We start from the raw sequence: 25,555 nt of genomic DNA on the forward strand, positions 1-25,555 counted from the left end.
GTATCCTAAAAATCTGTGGATTTTTTGCTTGTGTATGTGCCCAGTAGATCTGTGTTTGAAGAAGTGTGCATGCACACGAAAGCTCATACCAAGAACTAACTTAGTTGGTCTTTAAGGTGCTACTGGAAGGAATTTTTTTGTTTTAAAAAACAAAATCAGACATATTCAATATGAATGCTAAAAAATTGATAAGGAAAACTGATCAGCCAGATGTGTTCTTTTAGTGCATAATCTGGAGTATAGCTGTTTGACTAAATTACCCAAGATTAATTGGCAACATAAGGTATCTTGACCAGATCAATCCCATTTTCTCCTTGGGAAGCTTATTTTCTAAAATAACAATTGTAGAGGAATCACCGCAGGATGGCATATGGGGGGGAGGGAAGAGGCCTTCCTGAGATTGTTCTGTCACATAGTCCTTAGTTTTCCCATCTTGAACTGATGATGGAATTGAATATATATTTCTTTTTTTCTTTTGCAGTTCAACTTTTTAAATTGCTTTGCATCGTTATTCTACATTGCCTTTGTCATGTTTGATATGAAACTTTTGAGACAGGTGAGTGATCTTACATTGTTTCAGTTACCTGATTATCTTAATATCTCCATTTTTTTTTATTACTTTACATTAGACTGATTCAGATAATAATTTCAAGCTTGGATATATCTTCCAGAATCTCTGCAGCTGATCTGCTGTGATAGGTAGTCCTTAAGACTGAACTTAAGGCTACTGTGCTGTAATGTGAAATAATTGCTTCATGTTTAATATGGCTCTGTGCTTCTTTGCTTTACATGCTGTACATTGTAGTGACTTTTCTACTCTTTTCAGTCTTGTAGTAGCATTTAGAGCGGCATCCTTTCTTCACACAAGTTTGAGATACTCTGGTTCAAGTGGGTTGCAAATTATATTTTTGTGTGATTTAGTTTTATGTCAAATTTCTGGGTCTGTCCTTTCCTTAGTAAACAGCTGACCATGAAATTGTTAACATAGTAAGGCTAGTGGGAATGAAAACTGCTACCAAAATGAGCTGCTTCAGTGATTGCTGCCATCCTTATTTTTTCAGATTCAGCCTAAAAATTTGCTTTGCTTCAGTTCCATGTATTGTGGAATTCTTAGATCTGTAGTGCTTGTTACATAGGACATGCTCATTAGTTAATTGAATGCAGATAGAATACCCTTTTTAAGGACTGCTACAGTCTCGTTTCATGTTTGCTTTGCTTAATTTTCTTAAAGAGCTTGGCAACTTTGCTGATAACTTCCCAAGTCCTTAATCAATGTGTAGAAGCTGTGCTGCCTTATTGGCTCCAAAAGAGGCGGACCAAGAATGTGAAGAAAAAGGTGAAAGCTTTGGATATAGATACTGACCTGACTTTGCTTGAGCAAGTTAATCTGGAAAAAGGGATGGATACCTATCCGGTAAGTTGACTGTATCCTCTTCCGTGGTTCATTACATCTGAAAAGTGGAAGCTTAAAAACCCCCAACACAAAACAAATTTGACTATTGCAAATATTTGAAACCTTAATGGAATTTACAGTGGAAATAAATGCCCCCCCGAATAGTTAGAAAATAAGCATTTTTGTGCTGGTTCAAACCAGTGGTCTAAAATCATGCTTTTATGTTGAGTTCACCCCCCCCCCCCCAATCTTTCCCCAGCAGGTAAATCCTAGTGCATGTGACATAGTGGTACCATCAGGAGTTTAAGGTCCAGGGCCCCACTCAGCAGAAGGGCTGGCTTACCATATCTATCTATCTATCTATCTACGGTCAAACATTGGTTCCCAAACGCATCCGTTATTGCACGTCTCGGCTCCTGAAAGCCAAAAACCCGGAAGTAACTGCTCTGGTTTTTGAACGATTTTCAGAAACTGAACGGCTTCCGGGGAGTTTTTTTCCCTTTTTTCTCCATTGACTTTGCCAACCGCCCTTGATCCTTGGTTGTCAAATGTTTCGGAAGTCAAACGGTTTTCCAGAATGGATTACATTCGTCAACTGATGTTTGGCTGTATCTGTCTTCTGATAAAACGCATACCACACCTTACTTCATTTTGAAGTAAGTGAAGCAATCCACATCATATTCCAAAAAGGGAGCTCCCAGTAAGACCATTCCAAGCTCATCCCATTCACCCGGACCACCTGTTGCACTAGCTTTAGGAGTTTTTGATTTAGGTTTTCGTATAATAAGAATTGTCAAGAGGTTGGGGGTCGTGTACTCGGCCCTGTTCATCAACGTTGGTTCTGCCTGGAGCTCAGACTTCCGGGTAAAGAGGCAAGCTCATGAGGAAGCAGTTTCTCTTTCTGCTGGCTGCTAACACTCTCTTTAATTGCACCTGGGTGCTGGCTTGTCTGTACCAGGGCTTCAAGGCCAACGGCAATGACTTCATTTATTGGGAAGAATTTTGCAGTTGTGGAGTCACACATACACCCTAGACTTTCAGCTCTGGAAAGTTTTGGCCTAGACATCTTCTGATTGGCTGGTTATTAAGTATTACCCACAGGCCGCGTGTGATGCCTCACCTTTTCCCTTTGCTTCCCTGACTGTCACCTGTGTTATAGGGCCATGGATTCATTGTTAATGTATCAGGCTAGATTAGCTTAGCCTTTTTGCCTGTTCTGTGATTTCCCAGATAGTCCTATATTCCTAATAGCATTTTCCTTTCTTATTTTTCCTATGCGATAAGCTGACTTCATTATACGCTGCTATTTTAATTGTGATTAGAAAACATCTACATCTTCATTCTAAACCATTGTCTGGACTCTTTTAGTCACATCTGTGACTGTATAATTTGGCTTCTTTTGCATGAGACCCCGGAAGCAGAGCGTGGTACTTCAGCTTTTGGTTCTTGGGATCTTAGGGATGTCTGGAATCTCCTGACTCAGATTGGGTGGACAAACAGCCTTGTTCTACCTAAAAGCAGTTTGTTTACTCCCTATGTGTTGGTCGCATTTGAAACACCAGTAAACATTTACTTGGGGTTTTGGGGTAGATTTCCTGACAATAATTAGTAAGGTTTTATTTGGTAAAATTAGATTTGGGGCAAAAGCACATACCAAGCACAGTTCTTTAAGAGAGGATGTAATTATTAAAACATCACCTTCATTCTAACTGGTGATTTATGTTGGGCATGGAGCAGCGCTGTACACCATCTCTTATGTTCCACACAAGATGAATTAATTGATCTTCAAATGAATAGAAATGAAAAGAGATAGTTGGTATGTATACTCTGCTCACGTCAATCTTCCACTCCCTGCTTTTTATTTTACACCCACGCTCTCCACTTTAATATTTCTAATTGGGAAAACACGTAGGTCTGCCAGGATCTGTAAAGCTGCTTCTAATCTTGTATTCATGGTTAAATTTTTCTCTTTTCTTGCAGGGTACTTTTGATGATTATTTGGAGTTGTTCTTGCAGTTTGGCTATGTGAGCCTTTTTTCATGCGTCTACCCTTTGGCAGCTGTTTTTGCAGTGCTCAACAACATCACAGAGATGTATTCTGATGCCTTAAAAATGTGCAGGATCTTTAAACGCCCGTTTTCAGAGCCTGCTGCGAATATTGGTGTATGGCAGGTAATCCATTCAGATGCATGATGTTTGAATAACTTCGTCATTTCTTTATTTGTTTCTCTATTTGTCATTGGAATAAATGAGAAGTTAGTTATTTCCCCACTCTTTTAAGGGTATAAAAGTGGGATATACTGTATTTTTACATCTATAAGATGCCCCCATGTATAAGACGCCCCCTATTTTGGGGGACTCAGATTTAAGAAAATGGGGGGGAGATGGCCCAGAGTATAAGACGCCCCCTAATTTTTGACATTATTTTTTAGGGAAAAAACCTAGTCTTATATATGGAAAAATATGGTAAGTCTATAAAGTATGCCATGAGTTTACAGTAACCTGATAATTCAGCTAAAAAGCAGGCATAGGTACAAAATAAAAGACACAAGAAATAGACATGTTGTGTGGGGATTTAGCTGTCAGTGTAGTATTTAGCTACAGTGTCTTAAGACTTCTATAGTTCTTAAAAGAAGTATCTTTTTCCTTGCAGATAAGGCAGATTTACATGTTTCTTTTATAGGCTACAGGGCATTCAATTTAGGGTAGAGGTGGGGAACCTGCGATCCCACAAACGTGGTTGGCCACAACTCATAGAATCATAGAATGTGATTTTAAGCCATCTTTAGGCTGTTTGGGCCAGACTATTAGTGGCAGATTTCATGCAGATACCTACCCCAAACTTTTGGTTATTGGCACTTTTGAATGTAACAAAGAGGAATGTCAGGGCTACTCGAGAGCCTGAGAAAAGAGAACATATTTTTTGCTAAAGGAATTCTGGTTCTTTTTCTTTTTGTTTCAGTTGGCTTTTCAAACTATGACTGTCATATCAGTGGTCACCAATTGTGTCCTTATTGGCATGTCACCTCAAGTAAATGGACTTTTCCCAGAATCAAAAATTGAGCTTATCCTAATTGTAGTGCTGGCAGAGGTAAGTTGACAATTTAGTTATTTGCTTATGGTCTGTAAGCAGTGCTGTTTTTTTCCAGAAAAAGAGGTGCAGGAACTCCCACTTCTTTTTTGATGTGCAACCCAAAGGTGGCGGAATTCAGTTCCGTGTCCATATGAGTTTGTAAGCTGTGCATTTCCTTGACTGCTACATCCACTATCTTATTAGCTAGAGAATCTTGCGTATCAGTGCTTTTCAAGCTTTCCTATCTGTTAGGGAACCTTTTATACATGGATAGGTCTATTATGAGATCCCAGCAAGTTGCAGAGGGGGCACACACATAGGAGCTAGCTGCATGCTACTGGGGCAGATCCATGCATTGGAAAGCGGTTTTTGCAAAATAGTTGTCTTGACCAATTGTTGTGGCCAGACGTATTCTAGCTTTGGAGTCCAGCTGAAAGCAAAGTAGTTCTCGGGATGGGAAGCAGCAGGTGGGATGAAAAGTCCAGAACTTGCGTCCTGCTTCAAGTTGCCCAGCTCTCCTGCCACTTTGTGGTATTTTGAGATAACCTACCTGCAGAAAAGGGACTTGGGTGGCGCTATGGGTTAAACCACAGAGCCTAGGGCTTGCCAATCAGAGGGTCGGCTCTCGTTGCTCAGTCCCTGCTCCTGTCAACCTAGCAGTTCGAAAGCACATCAAAGTGCAAGTAGATAAATAGGTACCGCTCTGGCGGGAAGGTAAACAGTGTTTCTGTGCACTGCTCTGGTTCGCCAGAATCGGCTTAGTCCTGCTGGCCACATGACCCAGAAGCTGTACACCGGCTCCCTCGGCCAATAAAGCGAGATGAGCGCAGCCACCCCAGAGTCGGCCACGACTGGACCTAATGGTCAGGGGTCCCTTTACCTTTTACCTGCAGAAATGCCATCATACGTGATCAGATTTTCACAGCTTAATGTGAGGTGTGGACAAGGCCTGTGAGATGAGATGATTCTCAAGACTTCCTTCCAAAATACAGTGGTACCTCGGGTTACACACGCTTCAGGTTACAGACTTCGCTAACCCAGAAATAGTACCTCGGGTTAAGAACTTTGCTTCAGGATGAGAACAGAAATCGTGATCCAGTGGCGCAGCGGCAGTGGGAGGCCCCATTAGCTAAAGTGTGCTTCAGGTTAAGAACAGTTTCAGGTTAAGAACGGACCTCCGGAACGAATTAAGTACTTAACCCGAGGTACCATTGTACTTTCCTGTCAATTATTCTGCGCTGTTTTCAGTCGTTTCTTAATCCATGTTCATTATTAAATTCTGTAAAATAATATTTTAAAGAATAAATTGCTTTTGCTTTGAAATTATTTTGCTTTGGAGGCAAAATAAACATTTTGGCATCACACTGTCGCAAGAGAGACTTACGGAAACAGTAATTTAAGAAAAATTAAAAGGGGAGTTTGTGGGGTGCTTGGAGGTATGAAAAAACTTTGGCATCATAGTGAGGAAAGGGGAAGCAGTTATAGACACACACATATTGTGGAATCTTTTGAGGGTCACCAATAAACTTTTCATCAAGTCATCGCAGCAGGGGAGGGGGCCCGTGGGAGTAGTCAATTATTGTAAAGAAAGGCTATTTTAAATTAATATATTTTAAAGCCAAGTTTTGAGGGGGGCCACAAAAAACCCTTGAGGTACCAGATACAATCCATAGGCTGGATTTGTTCTGAGTATATTAGAAAATTTGCGGCAATAGTTGCCAGCATCTTGAAGGCAACAAATTAGCTGGCTGAGATATCTACAACCCTCTTATCTCTGGAGTAGAGGATTTCTGGGTTTCCCATAGCATTTTTGGCTACACCAAAATGCAGACATCTGGTAAGCCTCTGACTGACTTGCTTCATTCTCTTAAAGATGTTTGAAAACCCAGAATCATTTGAGAACTAATGAGTAAAGCTGCTCATTGGCTATTTTATTCAGATACTTGTATTTGTTTTCAGAACAAAATAAGTAAAACGCATCTCTGCTTGCATGCTAAGCTCACAGATGGTAAAGTGCAGCTTATGAAAATCAAGCAGTGACTTGGTTCAGTGGTACATACATGTGAAAAAGAATTATCAGGCATAATTAATTCAGAATGCTTCAGGAGGTTAATCAAAGTCCGTGGTGGTTTACATTAACACATATTTTCTACTAAGGAGTTTATTTAAAGCTCTAATAGCTCATTTTCACACAACATAAAACACAAAATCTCTCTGTATGTTTGCCTCCATGCTGGACAAGAATTAGAAATTTTAAATTCTTTCGGTCTATAAAACCCCCATCTTTGGCTATGATAATTTCTTTACAGTCCAACTGAAAGCTTTCTAAATAGCATCTGAACACTATAAATAGTCCTTGCCACTGTTCACATACAAAACGGTTTGGTAATATGCTGTCGGCTTGCATGCTCCCTCCTTCTCTGCTAATTCTTTCCGAATTCCTGATTAGGGGGAAATCACAGCTTTTTTCTGGTTTGGGTATAGCTTCAAATTATGATTAACTGTATACCTGGACATCAGGAAGGGAAACGGAACAATGAAGGTGAGCATGGAGTGCATGAGCCCACAGATGTCTTGCCAAACCAGTAGTTTGACATTGTATGATAACCAGCTCACTGTTTTCCATCTGAATTTTCAATGAAGATTATTACACTGGAGCAACAGAAAAGGTATTGGTTCATAAGTCAGCAAATCTGAAATAAGATTTATGTTTAGATTTGAAACAACTAGGACAAATTACCTGGGGTTTGTTTGGAAAGTGAAGTTCTGCAAATTGATATACGCTGAAGGGAAAACAGATGGAGTTTAGTTGTAAGCATGTTGTGGCTGGTTGGTTTGGGTTTCTTTCTCTCTGAACTTAGTATCATTGGAAATGATGAAAATTAGTTAACAGCAAACCCCCCCCCCATTTATCTTTGGATCTTACAGACTATAACAAGAAGATTTTGCAGTACTCTACTATTCCCCCCCCCCAGTGGGACATGGGTGGCACTGCGGTCTAAACCACAGAGCCTAGGGCTTGCCGATCAGAAGGTTGGTGGTTCGAAACCTAGTATTCAATGATAAAATCTTCAAAAGATAAATTATGCTTCGTATTCATTCAGCGTTTTGTACACTGCCATCTTGTGGTGAATTAATACAATTAATGGAAAGTATTTGCCTTTGTAGTATTATCTCTTTAAAAATAATGCATTAAAGCAGCATTTCCCAACCTTTTTCCGACCGTGGCCTGCTTCCGACCTCGTTTCCTTCTTGTGTTCCCCCCCACCCATGGGCATAGCCCCACCAAATAAGTAAAAATAAACAAAAAATACAAATCTGAGGTTCTGCCCCCCTAACAAAAGCCGCCCTCCAACAAAAATCCTGGCTATGCCTATGTCCCCCCCCCATGCCATCTTACCTGTAGAAAAGGTAGCTATTTAAATGCTTTGTTTGTAAACAGAACATGCTTTTTTATATTTTTTATAATTTATACACAATACAATTGCATAAAATGATAGGAGCATAATGAAGATGAAGCAGAAAAAGATAGCAACATAGAATCACAGAGCTGGAAGGAACCCCGAGGGTCATATTCTAGTGCAGCCCCCTGCAACTTAGAAAACTCAGCTAAAGCTTCCATTACAAATGGCCAGCCAACCTCTTCTTAGAAACCTCCAAGGAAGGAGAGCCCAGAACGTCCCAAGGAAGATCCATCTTCCATGTATTAAAAAAGGAAACAACACTTATTTGACCCCAGTTATTTGACACAGAGGGGGAAACCTACAGATACAGCCCAAAAGGCGCACAGGGAGTTCTATATATATGGGAGAATTTTAAATAGCAAGTGGTCCTCACTGACCTAGTGCAAAAAGATCTTGTCATCCAGAGGAGCCCTGGCTGCCTGGTGTTTTACTATAGTCCCACCCACCTTTACCTGGGAGTAAGGCCCACTGAACTCAGTGTGGCTTTCTTCTGAGTAGACAGTTATTTACTAGATGCAAGTCAGCAGCACCAGACGACTCCACTCGGCTGGGCGCTGGGGTGGATTTCACCCCACGCCTTGCAGAGCCAGGGCATCAAGCTTACCTGACCATGGGGGTTCTAGCTCACAGGCTCTACTGGTCAAAACGGAAGCCTTGGTGATCATTCTTTCCCAACAGAAGCAAACCAGGACTGCTCCCAAGAAAATGCACGTGGCAAAAAGGAGCGCTAGTCCCTGGTGAACCACTTCCTTACCCGCTTGTGATTGGCGAAGCGGATAGCCAGCCAATCAGGATTTTAAAAAAAGTTTTTTCCCTTCACTTCTTACTTCCCTCTGTGGCCCTCACAGCCTCATGCTGTGGCCCCCCATTTACTCCATTTTCACCTGGGGGCCCCATGGAATATCCTGAGGTCCCCAGGGGGCCATATCAGTAGTTGACCTCCTTTGTAATGTTTTATCTATTATCTTTTAAGATAATATTTTAGTTTTCTGTTATGTTGCTTTGACTGTATACTTTATATTTGACTTTCTTCACATTGTTTTGTTTATGCTTTATTGATTTAATATGCTGTAAACCGCTTTGAGATTTTTCTTAAAAATATAAAGCGGTATAGAAATTTTAAAAATAAAATAAATAAAAATAAATATGGCCCCTGATTGTGAAACACTGCATGAAGACTTCTACTTGACCTGCCATTTTCCCATGGGAAAACCCAATCTTTTGTCCCTGACTCAGAGCAAATTTCAATGTGATTTCTGTGGGCTGACCTTTTCTCCCAATTCAGCGCTGAAGAGCAGATTTTCCTGGGGAAAGTGGTGGGGCAAATGGAAAACGGCTCAGATCTATGCCCAGAAAGCACATGGCAGGCGGAAGTGTTGATGAGCCCTTGCTCACCTTTCCTTTAAACAGTCATTACCTTTGACCCTCAGGGATTGGGCATAGGCCCATGACACAAATTTGAATAAAACTGGCATAGGATAAATTATATGGATAGATATGCCTGGGCAAATTAAGATGGTGAGTGGCTGGGTTATTACCCTGTACCTGTAAGCAAAGTAAAGCAAAAACTTTGGTTGTTTTTTTTTTAAGGGAGAAGGAAAGGGGCAGGAGATCTGGGGCCTGTCAAAAGTATCTGGGAATTAGCTTTCCAGAGCCATTCCCAATAACTAGGTTTTCTTAGTTGCCCCAATACTATCAGTGGAATGTTTAATTGAAATTTTAAGGCCTGACCTACTAATCTTGTTTAGATTTCATTGACTTAATTGGCTTTGTCTCTGGTGTAAGTGCCTTGACAATTTCAATGTATACAGTTATTGCCTGGTTAGTTGAATATAAACATTTCATTTGTCACAATCCAGGAGGAAGGCCAATTACTGCACTATTGAAACAGTTCGTTCCTCTCGGCTAAGGCTCAATCCACATTATCTGCCATGTATTAATAGGCAACCGCAGGAGAGGGAGTGCGGGCTGTGCTTGCATCGACAGCAGGTGGTGGTTCGGTGTAGGAGGAAACAGGAGAAGGGGCATTGAAATGGGGAAATTATATGGTACTCCATATCACTTGTTGCGCTTCAGTGCAGACCACAACAGTGCAATTGCGGTTGGCAAGGAAGAAGTGGACCCTGATTTGGGGTTTAGAATTTGGATACACTTTATTCGTTATTTACAATTAAGAAATGAATGGCTGGCGCGGGACTTTTTCTCCCCCACCTCCAACTTTACCTGAAGAAATGGCCTGGTTATCTACACCCCATATCTGCTCTGGGTCCAAGACTTTGGATCAGCCCTAACCTGGGACCAACTGGATCTGGGGCCCAAATTGATTGGGGGGGGGCTGCCCTATTGTTTGTTTAGGGTTTTATACGCTAATCAAGTGTATGGTCGTAGAGTGTGGGGGTGAGGGAAGAAGGAGAAACTGCGTCTTCTTCACCACCACCCCAAATGTGGGCTTAATCAAGAGTTTTGAAACCCTTATTGAATTTATGGTTTGGAGGGGGTGGGGAAAATAGATGTATCCTCCCTGCCTCCCGTTGTGCTGCAGAGACCAGGAATAAACTTTCTGCTCACTAGCTGGTGAGCGGACAATGCAGTCCTGCTCATCTCGGCTTTGTCTTATGTGTTCTCCTGCTGGGAACATGCATCATCATCATCATCATCAATAATAATAAATAATAATAATTTATATATACCCAGCCCATCTGGCTGGGTTTCCCCAGCCACACTGGGCGGCTTCCAACCCTAAAATACAATAGTCTATTAAACATTAAAAGCTGCCCTAAACAGGGCTGCCTTCAGATGTCTGCTAAAAGTTTGGTAGTTATTTTTCTCTTTGGCATCTGGTGGGAGGGCGTTCCACAGGGCGGGTGCCACTACCGAGAAAGCCCTCTGCCTGGTTCCCTGTAACTTGGCTTCTCACAGCGAGGGAACCGCCAGAAGGCCCTCGACAAGCAGTCAAAGAGCAATGTGGGGCTGTTTGAAAGCTGCCTTACAAACAACCCCATACTGCTTTTTGATGTAGATGCCTGCCTTTACACACCCACACACCCACACCCACATACACCCCTGCCCAGCCCTGGCTTAAAAAAAATATTTCATTCATTTTTAGCTTTAACAGTTAATGTCACAAATAAATCATAATCATATACACATAGGATTCTCTGAATCCCTGGACTTCCCTTCACCCTTCCGTGGTTTCCATAGTTATTCTTTTCCAACTGCGTCATATAATGTTCTCCATATTTTCTTAACACTCAGTTCTCACCATAGTTCTCGTTACTTTGCAAGTGTTTTTTTGAAATCCTGCCAATGTTTAGTTCACGGTGTTTTGGTTTGTGCTTGACCCAAATCCCGTGTACAGCCCAACTTGGGTGCTATTCTCAAGCTTGAAGATTTTGACTGCAGCGAAACCCTTTTTCTAGACATATGGTTAGGCTAAGAGCAGGTCCCTTTTCTAGCATGTGCCCAGATCCGCTGGACATTCCCATTCTACATTCCACAGCTGCTAATTAGAGGCAGCTCCCTAGCTACGGGGAAGCCCTTGTTTTTTTGCTAAGAGTTTTAAGAAAGCCCCCCCCCCCAAAAAAAAATTATTGACAACTGCACGAATTATGATAGCTAGGAAGTGGAAGGGGCAAGCAGAATATAAAATGGAAAAAATGATATAAAGTGGTATGGGATATGGCTATTAATGATAAATTAACATGTGCCATTAAGGTAAGACGGGGAATATGCAGGAGAAATGATTTTGAGGAGCTATGGAGGGTGTTTGTAGAATTTGTATTGTTAAAACGGAAAGGGGTCAAGCCATCGCAAGAGGTGTTGGAAATTTTGGGAGGTTGGATAGTTATTATGGAATGGTCTTGGTGGTGGGGTGCACATTTTTATTCTTATTTATTTATGATTATTACTTTGTCAAAATAAAATAAAAATAACAAAAAAGAGTGCTAGGAAAGGTGCATTTTCAACTTAGTCCTCTCCTGACATGCCTCCCAAGTTGTGATGCTTGTTCAGTGCAAAGACCATTGAGAATACTATCCTAACTTACAGAGGCGAAAAATGTGCCTTTCTGCAGCCAGACATGAGAAAATTCCTTTCTGGCCCCCAAATGGAGCAAGCAGCTGCAGCCTGGAGTAAACCTGTTAAGCAAGGGGGCGGGCATTGACTGCCAGCGTCCCAAAGAGACTGGGCAACATGAGATGGGCTCATTTGTTTTTCGCTGTCTCTGGTTCAGAGCTGCAATAATGCAGGAGATAATTCTGGAACTCGGGGGAATTCCATAATGGCCTTGGGAAACACGATCACAGCTGTGTGTTCTTGGTATCTGCTAACGATTGCACAAATCCAGTTGTGTGTCAGACCCCTGTGACCTGCTTTGACCCTGTACTTGGAATATATCCTACTGTACCGAATGTTGCCCTGGTGAACATGATGCCCAAAGTGTTGGGACATGACCTAGTTAGTGTTGCAATTAAGGAAGGGAGAGAAATGTGATTCAGTTCCCATTTTAATGTAAAACTACCCGGTTCACGTTACCTTAAACAATACATGCACCGCAACACAGCTATCCTTTAAAATGCACACCGTTAGGAAATGCACACTTTTTTATTTCATAAAACACTTCCTCAACCAAATGATGTGTATCAAAAATTCATATACAGTGGTGCCTCGCAAGACGAAATTAATTCGTTCCGCAAGTCTCTTCGTCTTGCGGTTTTTTCGTCTTGCGATGCACGGTTTCCCATAGGAATGCATTGAAAATCAATTAATGCGTTCCTAGGGAAACCGCCTTCAGACCAGGTCCGGGGACAGTCTGTCCCCGGACCTCTTCTGAAGGCTGGGGGGGGGGGGACAAGGGCTTTTCTTCCCACCCCCAGCATTTTAAAAAACCCTGGGACAGCGGAGGACTTCTCCGCTGTCCGGGTGATCTTAAAATGCTGGCGGGCGGCATTTTAAAATCGCCCCGGGACAGCGGAGGACTTCTCCGCTGTCCGGGGCGATTTAAAAGCCCCTGGGAAGGCAGGCAGGGGGGACAAAGACTTTCGCCCCCCGCCCGCCTTCAGAAGGTGTTCCCGCCCCCCCCGCCCAGCTTCGCAGCAGCGCTACAAAGCCCGGCGGCTGGGGCAGGTGTTCCCGCCCCCCCACCCCGCTTCGGAGCAGCGTTCCGAAGCGGGGTGGCTGGGGCAGGTGTTCCCGCCCCCCCGCCCGGCTTCGCAGCAGCGCTACGAAGACCGGCGGCTGGGGCAGGTGTTCCCGCCCCCCCCCCCGCTTCAGAGCAGCGTTCCGAAGCGGGGTGGCTGGGGCAGATGTTCCCGCCCCCCCCGCTTCGGAGCAGCGTTCCGAAGCGGGGTGGCTGGGGCAGGTGTTCCCGCCCCCCGCCCCCCTTCGGAACAGCGTTCCGAAGTGGGGCGGCTGGGGCAGGTGTTCCCGCTCCCCCCGCTTCGGAACAGCGTTTTAAAATGCTGGGGGTCGGGAGCGAACGCTTCGCTCCCGACCCCCAGCATTTTTAAATCTCCCCGGGACACGGGGAGATTTTAAAATGCTGGGGGTCGGCAGCGAACGCTTCGCTCCCGACCCCCAGCATTTTAAAATCTCCCCGGGACAGCAGAGACTTCTCTGCTGTCCCGGGGAGATTTTAAAATGCTGGGGGTCGGCAGCGAACGCTTCGCTCCCGCCCGCCAGGATTTTAAGATCGCCCGGGGCAGGCGGGGGGGGGAAGGCAGGCGGGGGGGGGGAGCAAATACTTTTGCCCCCCGCCGGCCTTCAGAAGAGGTCCTCTTCTGAAGGCTGGCTGTGGGCGAAAGTCTTTGCTCCCGACCGCCAGCATTTCCCTATGGGCTTTCGTCTTGCGATGCAAGCCCATAGGGAAATTCGTCTTGCGAAGCGCCTCCAAAACAGAAAACCCTTTCGTCTTGCGGGTTTTCCGTCTTGCGAGGCATTCGTCTTGCGGGGTACCACTGTATTAGGGGAAAGTGTGTTTAAAAATGCATATATTAATGAATATAACATTAAGATATGCCTTTTATTAGGGGGAATTGCTTGTGAAAAGGTTTATTAGGAGAAATATGCATGAAATGTTAATGAACCTTAAAGAGGACTTTTTAAAAAACAACAACACCCAAGCTATGTGGAAATTGAGGAACTGAGCTTAAGATTTGAAAAATGAGAAATGGAATGAAACCAAGATGGACAAATTTGGCCATTCCTGGTTGACATGGGACTGTTGTTTACCCCTTTTCTCATAATTTCATTTTTCCCTACTTGAGCTAAAGTGATAGCATATGCCATGCTATAGGCCAGGCCTCTCTAGAACTGAGCATGCTAAAAAGGTAATTGAGTCCAAGCAAAGACCAGTAGCGCTTGGAAGTATGCTAATGAAATATGCTGCAAAACCTTAATTTCAGTGTAATCAGGGACTGTGACATCAACATGATTTATATAGGGATTCTCTTTAAATCCTGTTGTTTTGGGACAATTTAAACGTCTGCTAATTTTGCAAAGCAACTTCTGAAATACAAAAGAATTGTTTTTTAAAAATTATATTTTGTTAAATAGGGTTCTGGAATAAATACACACACACAAAATTAATTTCTGGAATTAATTTTGCAAAATGCATGAAATGGAATTTTTGAATATATAGGCTTATGGGCTGTCACAATACATTATGAAGTGACTGTCAAAATAAATTATTTACTTATTTTACCCTCCCCCCCAACTGATTAGAAAATGTCAATCCAAAGCGTCACTTCTCTGACTGGAGGAAATTAGTCGGGTGGTAATTCTCAGAGGTATTTTTGGTGCTGTGGAAGGGACACAGCATGCAGCTGCTTTCTCTTTTTTATACAGTTAGGTCTTCAAAAGAAGTCACAGGAGACTTCTAATGTGTGCATATAATAAGCTGAATCTGTATAGTGGATAATACAAAGAAGGCACAGCATGCAGCTGCTGAAAATGCGTACCCTATAATACGCTTGATCAAGGTTAACACTAGTCAAAGGAACTGTCATAAGATAAAAGTAAGCTATTAGGAGGTGTGTGATAAATGCAAGCTAAAATAAATATTTTGTTTGCTCTTGTTATTACAGAGATAGCTTTACATGCATCTTTTTAAAGCCCTCTAAACTCTGCCATCTTGAAATCACTTGCTACCTCTTCCAGCCAATAACATCACTAATTGACAATGTTGTCAGGATTTCAGATTAAAGAATATGGTCATTTTGTGTACAAAAGTTAGCACAGAATCTGAAAAAGAATTTAGAAAAGCAACTTTGCAGTCTTCCACACACTTACTTGGGATCAATGGGACTTTGCAAGGTCAATGTGCAGAAGACTGCAGACTAGATCTTCAAATTCCTTGGGATGTATCTGAAGCGGTGTTGTCATGCAATGGTCGCATCTCACCTGTGTCATAAAGAAATAGATGCTGTCATTACATATTCTAAGACGTTGGAAACAGTTATATCCCTAAATTCAGCATCAGTGAAGCCTTTGTGTGAATAATGTGTTCACTTCTGTTTGCCATGCTTCAAGAATGAGAGAGTGAAGCTGGAATCAAATGAGATCTACAAAAATATGCTTAGTAAAGTGAAGAATACAATTTAGGATGAACATCAGAATAGATAGGTTTAATTGGAAAATAAAAGGCTAAATTGGGATTTGGTAATATATAAAATACTGCCTCAATTCGGATGGGGCTCGGGATGTTTTTTCCCCTTGTCTGCTATGACAAGATAAGAAATAACTGGCTCAGTTGGTAACCAAAATGATTTGTCCTGGATGTTAGGAAGGGCTTCCTGTAAAAAATGTGGCAAATACTGACACTTCTGCCCAGCCTGCTTTAGCTGGTCCCAGAGTCAATGAATCAGACCCCATAACTGATGTGCATATTAATTATTTCCCTCAAGCCAATGTAGTCCAATTAAACCTATTGCATTGGAAATACAAGTTATCTCTTTGGGGTGTCCTCTTCATCCTAACAAGTGATGGAGATCATATGGGCATTCCAAGCTCTTGGTCCCCTATTCCTAATATGACTGTTCTCCTGCCATAAAATCACAAAACTTTAAGCTTTTCTTTGAAGACATCAATTACAAGCAATAAGCCACACTTGCAGCAAAGTCATCAGCCACACGATTAGTAAGTTGCAAACTGGTCCCAACTAACCAGACAACCTTGTTTTCCCAGAGATACAAGACCACACCGAAATTTCTAATTGACAATTTTTAGTATGGTCAGATGTGCCCCAGGCATGCTTCTGTGTCCAAGAAACTTAATATGTGTTATTTTGTAGCTGAGATTTCTTGGATTTATTTCATATGTTCAGATATTTTGAGGAATGTACTATCCTGCTCTAATTTAGAATGGTTTTCTTTTCCCTCTGATAATGGTGATAGTTAGCAGTTAAACTTAGAAATGTCTTCGTTAGCAATTAAGCTTGGCAACGTCTCATAAATCTATATTCTTCAAAGGAAAATTTAGTGTAGTTCAGTTGGTAGCGGGGTGCCAACTTGAATAAAATATTTGGGGGGCCCAGGTAAGCCCCGCCCTGCACAATCACAAGAAATTTGAACGGCAATGCCCATCAACTTTTTGGTGGGGGCAGCCCTTTCAAATATTTTGTTGGGAGGGCTGAAGGGACCTCAGCCCACAGGAGTTTGCTCCTATGCTTGGTAGAACATGAGATACTTAATCTCAAGGTTGTGGGTTTAAGCCCCATGTTGGGCGAAACATCCCTGCTTTGCAAGGGTTGGAATAGATGAGCCTTGCGGTCCCTTCCAACTCTTATAGAATTCTAGGATACTATAAATATTCCTTCATTGTAGCACCAAGTCAGTCTCCTCTTTTGAGAGCCTCATGTCTTTGCTTGCCTGCTCGACGACCTAGGTCATTATGAATCGGAAAAGTATCTCAACTCTGCATCAGTGTGCTTTAGATCCGTAATGCTAGCTTGTATTTTACCAAGTTTTTATGCTGTTGACTAACATCTGTTATTTTCTCTTCTGGAACGTTTCACTAAGCTTTATTGATTAAATGAAATGTGTTTAACTGAACCTATATGTCTAAGAGCCATCCCTGAATCCATGATTTTCTGTGTTCTGAAATGAAAGTGGGGCTACCCTCCGCTTGCTGTTGCTTCTGTTGCGGGGGGGACTAGGGGGCAGTTTAAATACTTTTGATGGGGTTACACTTCCTCTGAAGGGCTGGGTTCATAGCCTGGGGGAGTACTCCTGGATCCTTTGCTGTCACTTGAGGCTCAGGTGGCCTCGATGGCACAGAGTGCATCCCTATCTAGACAAGGATAGTCTAATTTCTGTTGTTTGTGCCCTGGTAATGTCGAGGGTGGCGCTGTGGGTTAAACCACAGAGCCTAGGACTTGCCGATCAGAAGGTCGGCGGTTCGAATCCCGCGACAGGGTGAGCTCCCGTTGCTCGGTCCCTGCTCCAACCTAGCAGTTTGAAGGCACGTCAAAATGCAAGTAGATAAATAGGTACCGCTCCGGCGGGAAGGTAAGCAGCGTTTCCGTGCACTGCTCTGGTTCGCCAGAAGTGGCTTAGTCATGCTGGCCACATGACCCGGAAGCTGTACGCCGGCTCCCTCAGCCAGTAAAGCAAGATGGGTCCCTTTACTGTCAAGGTTAGATTATAGGAGCATGTCATATGTGGTGCTGCCTCTGAAGATGGTTTGGAAACTTCCTCTGGTGCAGAGTTCAGCAGCCATATTGCTCTCCAGAGGCAAGACGGTTTGAGCACATAACAAATGATCCTGACCTGACTGCCACTTTCCGGGCCCAATTCAAAGTTCTGGTTTTGATCTATGAAGCCTTAACTGCTCAGGATTGCAATGCCTCCCTATATGAACCAACCCAAACCCTGCAATAACCATCTGAGGCCCTTCCTCATGTGCCCCCTCCATGAGAGGTCCGGAGGGTGGCAACACAAGAATGGACCTTTCTATCCAGTGGTTCCCCATTTGTGCAATGCTTTCTTCAGGGAGGCCTTGGGCAGATTGAACAATCTCTGGCCTTTTAAAATATGTTGGTAGGAGGCGGGGGCTATTGGTTTGGTTTGGGTTTTTTTGTTACGCATTTTGTGTTCTCGTTTTGCATTTTTAGATTGTGAACTGCCCTGTGATCTTTAGATGAAGAGTGGTATACAATTTTAATTAATCAATAATAGTAAAAAACACTGTCAGATTATCCAGAGCAGGGGGCAGCAAACTTTTTCAGCAGGGGTCCGGTCCACTGTCCCTCAGACCTTGTGGGGGGCTGGACTATATTTTGGAAGAAAAAAAAAGAACGAATTCCTACCCCACAAATAACCTTGAGATGCATTTTAAATAAAAGCACACAATCTACTCATGTAAAAACACCAGGCAGGCTCCACAAATAACCCAGAGATGCTTTTTAAATAAAAGGACACATTCTACTCCTGTAAAAACACACTGATTCCTGGACCATCCGTGGGCTGGATTTAGAAGGCGATTGGGCCAGATCCGGCCCCCAGGCCTTAGTTTGCTTACCCATGGGGTGGATTGACCAGAACATCTGTTGAGGTCTTTTCTGTATTTTCAAGTGTGCTCCCTCAGTAGTAATGAGGTAGTAAATGCAGTTGCCTACCTTGTGTATCCACCACAAATACACAGACATAGGCCCATGCTGTATAGCTGTGTACCATTTGGGGTCTCAGAGTTCGGTCTATCCCATTAATATAACTCAGGTTGTGTTTTTGGCCCAGACTTTGGCTATCAGCACATTAGATGGACAACCCTGAAAATATCGCTGAAAGAGGGAATAGGATGTATTTCTTTCTGGGACAGTGTCCTTTACTAGTAGGATGTTTAGCGAGGTTGCATATGGGTTCCTGCTTGAGGGGAGTTAGAATAATAATAATAATAATAATAATAATAATAATAATAATAATAATTTATTGTTATTTATACCCCACCCATGTGGCTGGGTTTCCCCAACCACTCTGGGTGGCTCCCAACAGAATATTATTATTATTAATAATAATAAAGCGATAAAATAATAATAAAGCGATAAAACATCAAACATTAAAAACTTCCCTAAACAATAGAATAACAAGTATCTCTAGTTGCATACTATAAACACTTCATAATTTGTCATTCCTCTTCAAGACTCTGTTCAAAATCAATAGTAAAATACTGTTCAGGCATTTTGGTGAAAGCCTAATTAACTGCCCTAAAAAATTAAAAATCATCTTCTGGAACTGTTGTTGAAAGGCTGATCTGTTTTAACATTTTAAAGTAGTCTATTTGTCATCATAAATAGTTTTTTTAGAAAATGTCAGCTAAATTAAGTGACTAATCCCCACGTCTTGATTGCCATTAAGAAATACTTTTATGGAGTAGGTGTTTAATGAATGTCTCGTTTATTAAATAAGGGAACTTGCCCACTAGAGGGCACATGAGTACACAGGCTGTTAGTTAATTTAATTGAACTCTATGTCTTCTCATGGGTCTAGTGAAATTTCATTCTGACATTCCAAATATCAACAGGAATAATAAAGAAGAAATGCCTCGGGTGAAAATAAATGAAAAACTTCTTGCAAGCTTTACCAGTACAATTCTGTGCATGTTTACTGCAAGTAGCTCCTGCTGTTTTAAATGGAGCTTACTCCCTAAGTAGGATTGCAGCTTTAGCATCTAATCATTAGATGTAAATTACTAATTTTAGTTTAGATTTATTAGAAAGTTATAATCCCAATCCTGGAACAAACGTCTGTAAGTATATTAAGAAGTGTCAGGAATATCTTTGAAACATATTCTTTTTATGCCTTTGTACAGTCTGCTGGGGGACGCAGGTGGCGCTATGGGTTAAACCACAGAGTCTAGGACTTGCCGATCAGAACGTTGGAGGTTCGAATCCCCGCATCGGGGTGAGCTCCAGTTGCTCGGTCCCTGCTCCTGCCAACCTAGCAGTTTGAAAGCACGTCAAAGTGCAAGTAGAATAAATAGGTACCACTCCGGCGGGAAGGTAAACAGCATTTCCATGCACTGCTCTGGTTTGCCAGAAGCGGCTTAGTCATGCTGGCCACACGACCTGGAAAAACTGTCTGAGGACAAACGTCGGCTCCCTTGGCCAGTAAAGCGAGATGAGCGCCGCAACCCCAGAGTCGGTCACAACTGGACCTAATGGTCAGGGGTCCCTCTACCTTTACCTTTATATTCTGCTGGACCATGTTTCATAGGGTCGAAGGGAGAAATTTAGAAAACAAAAGAAGGAACCTACCTGTTACAGAGCAATCCAAACCCCCTTTGCTCTAGGTTGTGGAGATGTTGGATAGGCAAAAGTGTCTATACATCTAGCGGCACTAGCCTCTGCCTTTGGAGTGATGCCAGAGTGATTCTGGTGCTGCAGAGCCCACGTTCTACCTGCTGAGAGAGTGGGCAGGCAAAATTGCCACTGGCAGTATCGTTCTGGGGGCAGAGAGGAGCTGAGCTGACCCCACTGCCATCATGCGACAACACTGGATCCAATCTGGACACTGTTGTTGCACTAGGTTGTCACGGAGATCTTCCTTTGTTATGCTTTGTTATGTCACAACAGCCAACAGCTGAGGTTAGGAGCTGCTCTTATTCAGGGGATAGCTGGCATTAATCCTACTCTTGAGTATACCCACTGAAATCAGTGAACATAAGTCTGTTAACTCCAGTACTGGATATAGCAGCAGTGAAGCATGTTCTTCAAGGAAAACGTGGATCAGGGATCTATAGAAAGATGGTATTAGACCTCAAGTTTTTCACCCAATTCATAAAGTACTGCCATTTTCAGATGGAGACACAGTACATTCTCTTTGGGAATCTCTCCAAAAGGGAGATGCCTTGTCCTCTTCATCTGCTTTCATCCTCCCTTGATGGGAAAGAGAGTCTGATGGCCGAGAGGATGCATCTCATTGGCTTACGTCTCTCTCAACCTTCCTCCACCTACCAGAATCACGGCTCACTCAACTAGGGCAGCCCCTGCATCCTTCTCCCTAAATGCCCCTCTGCAAGAGAGTTTCAGAGCACCCAACACCTTCCACGTTCCTTAAGCATTACAAAATTGACCCTTTTGCCTCAGCTGAGGCTGCCTGTGGAAGGAGGGTGCTGCAGCACGTCCTTCCAGCCACTTAAACAGCAGCTTCCTATTTGAATTCTTTATTTTTCCTCAAAGTTTGCAGTGTTGCCTTTTGACTGCCAGGTGGTGCTATGCCCAAATCCCAATCTGGCAGCAGCTTTTATGGGGTCTCCAGAAATACCTTTTGTGGTAGGTATAATGGGCTGTTCACAGCTGCTCAGTCCCTTTAGTATCAGTGCTTATTCCTGTTTTCCACCCTCCCCCAGTTACATGCAATTCATTTCTTATCTTAAGTCTTTGTTCTGCATCTGTACTAGGGCTGGGTAATATATTGATATAATAATAATAATAATAATAATAATAATAATAATAATAATAATAATAATAATAAAATAAATAAAAATTATTATTTATACCACACCCATCTGGCTGGGTTTCCCCAGCAACTCTGGGTGGCTCACAACAGAAATAATAATAATAATGTGATAAAACACCAAACATTTAAAAGTTCCCTAAACAGGGCTGCCTTCAGATGTCTTATACATAGTGACTTATCTCTTGTCCCAGTGATCTTGCATTAAACATCTTATTGATGGATCTCGCTTTTGCAACAATGAATTATCAGATTGCAAATGAACATTTCTGTGTAGGAAGGATGATACTTAGAATGTAGCAGTCCTGCAATAGTGGTATATTTGCCCTTGTTATGCCAGTTTATTCTGCTACAGTTTGTTTTTCATTCCATTTGTCCTCTTTTTAAGTATCTTGCAAGTTCTGCAAACAAGAAACCTTTTATGAAATGTGTTTGACAGCTGCAGGATTTGAATGCCAAGATCTGGTCCCCACACATCATATCCTCCCTTTGACTTCTTGTCTAGTATTTTGGCTGAGTTTTGCTGCCTGCTGCAGCCTATGCTTCTGGGTACAATACAAAATCGGTTTGTTCAAGTTCGTCACTCCTGCTGACATTTATTTGGCAATTGTCAGCGTAAGAATTAGTCTCCTCCTGAGTATTTTAGCACAGACAAAATTGATGCATTTACGTTGTTTGATGGGCTGCAATAACTGTACTTATTACGCAACTGCCTTCCCCGATTCATTGTGTTCAGATTTGTTGCATTTGACTTGATCTTCTACACGTTAGAACTACAAATTCTACTGAAGCGTTTCCACCATTAACAACATTATGAAAAGCTGACTCTTAAGATTGGTGCAAACAGTCCATATTTAGATATTTGAATTGTCATGTCCTGGGCTCTATTTGGGTTAATAATTGTATCTGTTTATAGTATATACTTCATGGGCATGGCACACATTTTAAAAATACTGCGTGCCCTTTATTGACCTCGTACAAATCAATTTTTCATATTCAGAAGAATTTTCTTGCAAACAAAGGTTTGATGATTGCTGCTTACATGAGAGAACATATTGCACTCACTTCACATTGGACATTTTTGACTGCGTGCTTTTTGTAATAGACCCTTTGTGCCACTGCCTTTTCATCTGTGCTCATTCAGGCCAAAGTCGGCTTGAAGCTTCTTGGTTCAGTGTAGCATCTATTTTTATCTAATGATTGGTTTTCTCGCTTCGGGGATTCACACATTGTAAACTAAGACACTGATTGCCTTGTCCTTGCCTGATGTGTTTCTTGTCTGGTGGATTACCACATGGAAAAGTAATAGCATCTTGCTCTGGAATACAAGCAACAAATGCCTCAGATGAGAGTCTGCTGTGTGAGATGTGTTACTTAACACAGCTTCCCTTAGACAGTTCTTGGTATATTTTATGGTTATACTTTGGCAAAACAGTACAGTGTGTGTGTGCACAATATGTATGTATAATGACAATGCAAAGAACTATCACAAACCAATGGCTTTGGTGTGCATGTGGGTTGAATATATGTGCGCATGCAGACTCTGCATATACAGAAGATGCCCTGTTTTCTTCCAAGTTGGAGATTGGTTCATACTTGAGCAAAACCTCAAGTGCATACAGTGGTGCCCCGCAAGACGAATGCCTCGCAAGACAGAAAACTCGCTAGACGAAAGAGTTTTCCGTTTTGGAGGTGCTTCGCAAAACGAATTTCCTATGGGCTTGATTCGCAAGACGACAATGTCTTGCAAGTTCCTGCTGGTTCCCCCCCCTTTTTCTAAGCCGCTTATCAGCTGATCTGATCAGCAGATAAGCCGCTAAAAGGCGCTAATAGCGCTAATCCGCTAATCCGTCAATGGGCTTGCTTTGCAAGACGAAAAAACCGCTAGACGAAGAGAATCACAGAATGGATTCTTTTCGTCTTGTGAGGCACCCCTGTACAGTGGTACCTCAGGTTAAGAACTTAATTTGTTCTGGAGGTCCGTTCTTAACCTGAAACTGTTCTTAACCTGAGGCACCACTTTAGCTATTGGGGCCTCCTGCTGCTGCCGCTGCACAATTTCTGTTCTCATCCTGAAGCAAAGTTCTTAACCCGAGGTACTATCTCTGGGTTAGCGGAGTCTGTAACCTGAAGCGTCTGCAACCCGAGGTACCATTGTATTTGTAGGGCTCTGGATCACGTGCTGTGTGTTGGTATGTGTAATGCAGATTTTAGAAGCGTATCTTGTGCTTCTTGTGAGCATGCAATTTTACTTGTATCAGTAACCAGTTTTTACTTACGAATTTAGGAATAATTAATCAAAGATGAAACTGCAGAGGAACAATAGCTAGCTATCTGGTTAACATCAGTAATATTGCACAAGCTGAATGGAATCTTCAGTGGGACATTCCCTTCCTCCTCTCACCTTGACTCTAGATCCTATTCTGTTGTTCTGAGAACTTAGCAACACAGTTCCTTTCCCCATCTTATTCTACTAACTATATTTCTCCCCTCAAATCCATAAATAACAGACACATTTTTGACCAATTTTTTTTTTTGTTTACTGCTATTTTCTTCCAAATTTACTTCTGTCTTAATGCGCATGTTTGACCCAGTATTTCCAACAAACATGCTGCCCACATGCAAGTTTCTAAGAGTGTTTCAGTAAAAAAATTGTTCTAGACAGTGTAAATCTTCATCATGGGATAACCAAGTCCTCAGCCAACTTAACTGTGCTGTCTCATAGTATATACTTAGAATAGAGGTTGCCAAACTTCCCTTCTGTTCTGGGATTTGCATGGTATTGACATCAATTTTGGGCTGTTTATATGGGATATCATGCCACATAAAGCTGTTCAGCATTTTCTGCCAACTTCTTAGTTCTTTTGAATCTACTGACAGAGGTAGTGCAATAAACAGAAACAGGAATCTTGGCAGAATAACAATCCTAATTGACTTTACCCGGCCTATCCAGGATAAATTAAATCCCCCCTCCCAGTCTTTTAAAGTCAGACTTTATGTGCTGAATCAGTTTCTTAAACTTCACATCTTCTATTAATCTCACTCTTAAATATTTTACTTTATTATATTCAACCTATGTGGTTGCATTATATAAATTTTGTCTTGCACATCTGAATTAATTATTAAAACCTCTATTTTCTGTTTGTTAACCTTATATGCCAATATCTTGCCAGATGCATCTATAATCCAAAATATATGTGATGTTTGAGTTTTATGAATTTTATGCCCAGTTGATCCTGTCCTGGAGCCTTATTCACCCCCCTTCAGCTCCTTTCTTCTCCTTTCTTCAGCTCCTTTCTCCTTTCTTCATCAACTATAATTCCCTCCCTCACTTCCTTGTATGGACAAGCCATAGTTTGCTGTTGCATCCAAACCAGAAAGCTATAGTTTCAGCTTGCCCTCCAAACTAGGAATGAAAGTCATTGTTGAAGTGGGTTTCAAATTCTGGTTTAAATGACAAAACATGCCAATTCAGATTTACTTGCAAACCATAGTTGGTCCAAATAGGGAGTAGATTGGAGCATATGAGTGAAATGGGGAGGAAGCAAAATCTGAGCCCGAGCACTAAAGCAAGGGTTGGCTATTACACCAGAACAGCCCTTGGTGTAGATTGCAGTAATCACCTAAGGATTTGTATCCTAGCTATGATTTGCAAAGCAGAGTCATATGGATCATGTGTATGATTACAAAATAGGAAGGAATGCAGATCTAAGATTATACTTCCTAAAAGTAATCTCTTGTTGTCAGTTCATTATCTAAGGGTTTTCACTGGTGAGACAGTTGGGGTTGCGATTAATATTGCAGCACAATTTGAATTAGCTTTCAGAATGAGATGCAGCCTAACACAATTGCTTTATGACTAGTCCATAGAAATAGCTTTATACTAGATAGTTGCATTACTGTTCTGGAGTATCAGAAATGAATATACTATATTCTTACAATCCTTCTACCTGTGTAATGTAGAATTTATTTCTAAAAACATGTATAAAGTTTCCTCTAAGTTAATACAGTCTAAGCATTTTTTTAAAAAATCCGTCCATGGAACGTAAAATTGTGTATCAGCAAAGCAAACATTTAAAAGCCTACAATGCGTGATTGTAGCTACAGTTTTTAATTGCGTAGTGTTGATACTGGAGCTGGCAGGGTGGTATTACTGAACATATTTGTAAAGTGGATG

General features: G+C 42.0%; 1 protein-coding gene and 1 long non-coding RNA gene across 7 annotated transcripts in view; one reads left to right on the forward strand and one right to left on the reverse strand.

The window, feature by feature from the left end:
• Nucleotides 1–25,555, forward strand: part of ANO10 (anoctamin 10) — a 100,507-nt gene that overhangs the window by 17,322 nt on the left and 57,630 nt on the right. For all 6 annotated transcript variants that reach the window (XR_014517674.1, XR_014517675.1, XR_014517676.1 and 3 more), the window contains 4 exons: nucleotides 482–556; nucleotides 1,232–1,414; nucleotides 3,374–3,565; nucleotides 4,356–4,484. Coding sequence is in view for 3 of the 6 variants with exons in the window: in XM_083468184.1 (XP_083324310.1) it covers nucleotides 482–556; nucleotides 1,232–1,414; nucleotides 3,374–3,565; nucleotides 4,356–4,484 (579 nt within the window). In the remaining 3 variants the exon portion in view is untranslated. The remainder of the gene's footprint in view (nucleotides 1–481; nucleotides 557–1,231; nucleotides 1,415–3,373; nucleotides 3,566–4,355; nucleotides 4,485–25,555) is intronic.
• LOC310690022 lies at nucleotides 1,330–20,433 on the reverse strand. Its single transcript, XR_014517797.1, has 4 exons — nucleotides 20,178–20,433; nucleotides 15,218–15,328; nucleotides 7,207–7,249; nucleotides 1,330–1,465 (listed from the first exon to the last, which is right to left on the reverse strand). It is a non-coding gene; the product is annotated as an uncharacterized lncRNA (long non-coding RNA).

The sequence above is a fragment of the Podarcis liolepis genome, assembly GCF_965112155.1.
Source record: "Podarcis liolepis genome assembly, chromosome: 12".
NCBI classification, from domain to species: domain Eukaryota; kingdom Metazoa; phylum Chordata; class Lepidosauria; order Squamata; family Lacertidae; genus Podarcis; species Podarcis liolepis.